We start from the raw sequence: 6,695 nt of genomic DNA, 5'->3' as shown, positions 1-6,695 counted from the left end.
GGCACAAACTGACAAAAGCTCATTGTGGGAGGGTTTGCGTTAGGTTAAAAAAAAAAATGGTATTTGAACTCAACTTGCAAACAAATACACCTCTCACATCCAGAAAACAGTGTGGAGAGTGGGGACAATGATATAATCCAACAATGTGTTTATGGTTTATGAAATGGTTGTTGGTAGGCTTTTGCCTGGAAACCTATATGAGAAGCTACTGTCCAATTTGAACTTTTTTTTTCTTGAGCTATGAGCAAGCATGTAAACATAAGGAAACATTTAGCTCTTATCTTACTCAGAGGTACAGTTACATTTTTGTACTTCTCTCCCTTAGTAGACTGATCCGGGGAGAGAGCACACATGAGTAGAAGATCACAAAGGCTGAGAATAATTCTAGCTAGGTTTAAATTGATTGCACAGATTAACTACACAACTAAAGCTGTAATGTTGTTGAATTCTTGAGTGTTAATTGCAAAAACTGGGTTTTGAGGTTTAAAATGTGTACTTTCCTCAATAAGTAAAGATTCCTGTGTTTGATAACTTATCCATATTTAACTTAAATATTTACCCAGTATATCAGTTTTTTTATTATTTTTCATTTTTTCAAAATTTATTTTTTATTATGTCTGCATTTCAGAACAAAAACAATATATCATAAATAATTTTAGCAGCACCATTTTACATTCATAAAAGTATATTCTCTAAGCAAAAACTTGTGTGTGAATGAAATTCAACCAGACATACAAATTGCATTCTACTAGTTTCATTGCCGGAACTGCAATCTTTTTTTTTTTTTTTTTTTTTTCTTGATGTAATTTATTCAACACTACACCCCTTGTGTCTATAGTTATTTGTCATCACACTTGTTTTGCAATAAAAGATTAAAAAAATTATGAGATTGTGGTGGGGTCTAGCAAATGCTCTTTTAAACTGGGGAAAAGAAAGATCTGCCACAAAAAAGCTGAAAGAAGCTGTTGTTATGTGTGTAAAGTGATAATATGGATACCAGGCTAACCATCAATACACTGTCAGGTTAGGAATTACATTTAAGGGGGGGAAATCACCAAGACATAACCTAATGTCATCTTGTGGCGTTGGATCTGTAAACGATAGATGTAGGCAGGCAGTGGTCTAGTCTAACACATTGTAGTGAATCTAGTGTACTGTATATGTATGTATGGGCCAGAATTGGCCTTTTAGAGTGTGTCTGTGTGTGTGTAGAGTGTGTCTTTGTGTGTGTGGGGGCGGGGGGCATTATATAAATATAATATATATACATAGCATAAATATAGATATGTAGAATTTATTATTGGTAGATATTCTAGATGGTGAACAGAATGCAGGATGTTTATGTGTTAGTTACACACCAGGACAGTGCTATTTCAGCTTTTCAGAGTGAGTCATCTAGATATCACTGGCTGTTTTCAGAAAGGCTTTTTGGCAGTCATGTTAAATAAGAAGGAACAAATATTTCAGTCGCAGACAACTAAACATGTGGTTGGAAAGAAATGATACATGGGAAGAAATGGATAAATATAACTGGTACTAATTACAGTTTTTCATGAAAGCACTGCACCTCGTCTATAGTCTGTCACATTAGAGCGTCAAACGAACTCATGCACAACCAAAATTGCAGATTTGTATCATGAACACTCAGGAAAGCTGAGAGATGAAGTACAGCGATACTTCTCGGTTGTAATTTGACTTAAAATCTGATCAAATGCTGCCTGTGTTTATAGGAGTTCAATTAACACTTAGTGTACTATATGGCTACCAGAATAATTATAATACAACAGTTATAAACAGTTTGATAACTACACCACTGTATGCAGTCAATGCCAATTTCTTTTGTAGAACACCTTTGCATTAAAAAAGTGTAATTATATACACAATTATTAACCACGCAAACATCCTCCTTCTCAACACAATGACAATTAGTCAGAAATAAATTTAGAGTAAGGACACATTGCATTGTTTTATTTACATTCAATTTAAAGTTCTCAACATATCCTCAGTAAATTGAGGGTACAATTCAAGTATTAACTTATAAAATTTTACATTATTTCACACAGAGCACTGTATAAACATATGGAAAGCATATTTAAATTTAAACATACATAAAGTATTTGAATATTAACAGTCCTTGGTGAAATACATTCAGCAGAATAATTACGGTTACTGAGTGCAGTCTTCTGGTTTTCCTCTGGAGCTTCCTCTGGTGGTTATACTGCTACAGCTCAATTCCTCCACATTTATATAATGTTGGCAAGTCAATTTATCATTTTTTTAAACTTCCAAAGCTGGTGAAACTGCAGTTAAGAAATAAAACCAAATAAACATCGGCCCCTCTATCACTCCTGCAAACCTTAGAGCCTTTTAGGACAGAGTGTGGTTAGTACTGCAATATAAATGTGGCCTGCATTTGTAGCCTTCAATACTTTGAGTTTCCAAATGAGAATACAATCATAATCAGGAATGTCCACTTCTTATAAGTAAACACTAGAACGTTTATGTGCAAAATCATAGCATTAGCTAGCTTCAATTTGTAAGGTCAGACAATGAACTCACACTTTTAAGAAGAATAAAAGAGATATTTTGATTGAATCCATTAAGCATTTGTGAAGTGGATCAACTGAGAAATGGCACACGTCACTTCTAACCTAATAGGCTCCTCCATCACAGCCACAAAGCTAGTTCCTTTCACATTCTTCCTGTGGGTATCTCCGTCTAAAGCTTTTCATTTGCACAGTTTACAGTATGTTCAGTAAAGTAAATCCACAAAGTACTTTATCTGTCTTTCTCTTAGCTCATACTTGGTTGACCTGCTTCTTCTCAGAGCTGTGAAAAGAGGTCGGCTCCCAGCGGCCTAATATATTTCCCCTCAGTCCTGGTTGGCACTTGGCGATGAGGTAGATTTTGCGGAGAACGGTGCGGCGCAGCAGGATGTACACCCAGGGGTCGAGGATCTGGTTCCATGTGGCCAGCCTCACGCCCATCACCATCAGGGTTTTATAGCTGGACAAGTCCTGTCCGTTAGATCCTGTGTAGGAGCGGATCACCGACATCAGGCCAAAGACCTGCAGGCATGTAAACATGTGCTTGCATTTATTACAAGATGAAGGATCAAACACACTGCATTGCTAGAAAAAACAAAAACTACTCTGTTCTGCAGTAAAAAGAACAACAAACAAGTTCTTATGGTGATCTGGTTTATTTTGTTAAACACCAGAATGGTTGAATGGATGCTGCCCCCATGTCTTTGTGACACAGATACACCAATATTCTTTTTTTAAATAGTGTGGTTACATACATATCAGCAAGGACTGATATTTATTAAGATGTGGGAGAACAATGGGTCGGGATTACTTCAATCACATGCAAGATCGTTATAAATGTAACATGGATGGTAACAAGTTTTTTTTAACTGACCCTATTGACACTAGAGCTGATAGCCAGGTTGAAGTTGGCTGTTATGCTGGGAATTACTTTTAAACTTTCAGCACCAACCAGGAAGGTGTAAGTTGTCCTGCCCTAACAGCTGCAACAAAACTGACAAGACAGCAATGGCGCTGTCAATCAAACACAGTATGTACACTCACAGTCCTGAGGCAAGCTCTAATCACACCACACAGGTGAAAACTCTACGTGAGAGAACTATTGTTGTTATATTGATATCGCTTTATTTACCAATAACAGAATTTCAGTATAGCTTGCTATGCTAATACTTTTTCTTATGATAAATGAGTTCTCTCAGAGTGCTGGTGGACTTAGAAAAAAGGGGACGTGATCTCATGACCCACCACGAGTCCCTCTCGTTGTACTTCCTGATACTCACCAGCAGAGGGCTCCAGCAGATACACGAGGTGACCATGATGCCGACGAGCTGCACCACCATCTCTATATCATGGGACTTTGCTGAGTGATGGGAGCCCAGCTGCCTCCTGAACCGAGCCAGCACCAGCGTCATTCCACTGATGGTGTTACACACCAGTGCCACAGCTAGCGAGGTCAGACCTAGTCCAGAGAACAGCACCACAAACGCCAAATCCACCTCCTGAGTGTCACTGAGCACTTTGATAAAACACCAGGTCCCCGGGTCCTGATAGGTGTAAGAGCCCAGCTGAAAGCAGGGCAGCATGGCCACACACAGAGCTGCCAGCCAGATGACAGACAGGCAGATCTTCGTGCGGGTTTTGGTGACCAGGGATGAGTGCAGCAGAGGCTTTGTGACACCCAGGCAGCGCTCAGCAGCCATGGCAGAGCCCATGAAGAGTGGGCACAGGCCAAAGAACACCATGCTGCCGCCCAGGAACTGACACATCCTATCCGAGGAGTTGGGGTGTACACCTCCATGGAGGTAGAGTCGGAGAACCAGGGCACCAGGGATCACATGGCCAAAGAAGTCTGTGACCACCAGGGAAGTGGCAAACAGAAGGAATGTGGCTTTGGTGCGCCGGCGCTGGAGGGAGTAGGCACTGGCCAGGATGAAGAGGGCCACAATGTTGGAGATGATGCCCAGTGTCATGGACAGTATGACGACAATAACGCCACTGTTGGTGGGTTGCACCAAGGTAAGGTTCCCCTGCTGCGACAGCCCTTCAACAGCCACCATGGCCTCCACATTCCCTCCGCTGTCATTAGAGAAACGAGGGAGGAGCGGGGAGGCGGAGGAGTTGTAGTGGCTCAGAGCTAACATCACTGAACGCTGAAGCTCATGAAGGCCATATTTAAGGGAGGCTGCAAGAGAAAGAAGGGCACGTTTGTGTCAACATAGGGAAAATACTGATAATTTGTTGTTAATATCATTATAAATTACACAAATATGCAGGTAAAAACAAAAGGAGAAGCTGAATAAATGAGTCAAAACCTTATGAATACACATTTCCATACTGGGCAAAAGTGCTCACTGAGTGGTTGGATGCAAATGCAAATTATATGACTCATAGACCATGGCCACAGTTGCGACATCTCAACCTAAATGAGCATGTTAGACAAACCACTCCATCATCAAAACACCAAATGAGGGAATTTATTCTGTATTTATGATCCAATCCCTTCAGTTGAGGAGACACTTAACGTAACAAGAGGCACTTAAGCTGTAACAGCTCATGGCAGCCCAAACTGAAAAACATGCTTTTTGTCTTTTCATGTATATTTTATGCCTTTGAGGACTTTTAATAACTAAAAGAGCTACACATTTCTACAAATTGTTGTAGATGACTGAATATCTGACTAGAACTGACTGTCTCCTCACAAACCCTTTCTAAATCCCTTCTTAGCATGACTAGACAGCTGTCCACCATGTGTATGGTGTCCAACCTGCACATCCAGACAAAGCACAAGGTGGTGCAGACTGTGATCGCTTAGGTTTGGTTCGGCTGGAGATCAAAACACAGGTCAGAATCAGCACAGTCCTTCCAGCAACAAACCAACAAAAACAAACAGGCCTGTATTATACATGGCTGAGGAATTTTTTTATCTCTAATACGGTAATTACTGAGATTTCTCACACAATGACTTTTGATATTTTTGAGAAATTACAATGAAGATGTTATTATTTCATTAAAATCCCTCCGGATTAATAAAGTATTTTATCCTAGTCCAGTGATGTAAATAAATCTAGCTGGTTTTCTGTACCTAAACATGTTAGCACATCATAATAAACATTATATTTGACCTTCTGTATACAATTTCTCACTGAGCAGTTTGTCAGTTGTGGAACAAATGTTAATGTAAAAATTAGATGGAAGATTTGCACTGTTGCACCAATTAGAATAGACAATTTGGCAGTGTGAAAGAAAGATAGGAAAATTATCATCACAGTAATAAACAATGGAAATGGGATTCATCAAATCGTCGTCAGATATCTAATTAAAGATGCAATCCATCCAGGGTTACATTTACTGTATTTCTTAGGCTAACGTTCCCTTGTAATAAAAAGAATACTTTGTGCTGTTTTTACTATTAGCTTTAAAATGAAAAACGTTCTCACCACTACATAGTTCAGATAATGTTGTCGGTCCAGCTGAACAGCCAGAAGATAGTTTTCCTTAAAATCAGGTATCCAGAGAAAGTCCTCAGACAGTGTGAAAATTTCGGAAGAGTCCACAAACAGAGGAATTAGATGTCTTTTGCTTCAGATCAGATATCAAGCTTCCCTTTGATAAAAGCCAATGCCTCGATGTCCTTTGTGGAGTATTTCCCATGAATGAATCCGTGTGGTTGTTTCATGGTGGCTTAAAGATTGTAAAGGATCCCCACTGACACTCAAAATACCGAGTCACGTTTTTATAGCGCGTCTTGGTGCCTTCAGTGTGTGTGGGCGTCTCTGCTGCTGTGCGCCCGTGAGTCGTCTCCCCCTCTGCTGCATGGCTCTGGATCGCGTCTCTCACTTTACATCAACTTTAATATCGTTACTCACGTTATGTGTGTCACCTACATTTAATAAAAATGTATCTAAAATTGGCCTGGTTATTTATTTATTTAAACTTTAGACAGCAGGCTACATTGTGCACACCAAAGCCATAATTTACCTTTGAAACGTCACTAAAATGGTTCAATGTGCAGACTTGGAAACAGTTCACACTGTTAGGGTAAGTTTGTGACCAGTGGTCGTGGTGAAGACGTTGTTGAGCTTTTTGTTTTCTGGAGCCTGGATCGATGTAAATAGATTCAGTTTGATAAGCTACATTAATTGGTTTTGG

The 6,695-nt window shown here is 39.7% G+C and overlaps 1 protein-coding gene across 1 annotated transcript; it reads right to left on the bottom strand.

Moving 5' to 3' along the window:
- Window positions 1–1,947: 1,947 nt before the first annotated feature.
- Window positions 1,948–6,358, bottom strand: LOC117935134 (prostaglandin E2 receptor EP1 subtype-like). The gene is made up of 3 exons (XM_034857266.1): window positions 5,984–6,358; window positions 3,827–4,728; window positions 1,948–3,068 (listed from the first exon to the last, which is right to left on the bottom strand). Exons 2-3 carry the CDS (start codon window positions 4,685–4,687, stop codon window positions 2,799–2,801), a joined length of 1,131 nt encoding a protein of 376 aa, XP_034713157.1. The 5' UTR covers window positions 4,688–4,728; window positions 5,984–6,358; the 3' UTR covers window positions 1,948–2,798.
- Between the last annotated feature and the right edge of the window lie 337 nt (window positions 6,359–6,695).

The sequence above is a fragment of the Etheostoma cragini genome, chromosome 2, assembly GCF_013103735.1.
Source record: "Etheostoma cragini isolate CJK2018 chromosome 2, CSU_Ecrag_1.0, whole genome shotgun sequence".
Classification (NCBI taxonomy): Eukaryota; Metazoa; Chordata; class Actinopteri; order Perciformes; family Percidae; genus Etheostoma; species Etheostoma cragini.
Note: the sequence above shows the minus strand (reverse complement) of the source record. Positions and strands in the feature narration are given on the sequence as shown.

Excerpts from the sequence above, each read along its gene's own strand:
- LOC117935134 (XM_034857266.1), bottom strand. The coding sequence starts at position 4,687 with ATGTTAGCTCTGAGCCACTACAACTCCTCCGCCTCCCCGCTCCTCCCT. Across the intron at positions 3,069-3,826 it reads TCTGCTGGAGCCCTCTGCTG|GTCTTTGGCCTGATGTCGGT; the intron begins GTGAGTATCAGG and ends ACATGCCTGCAG.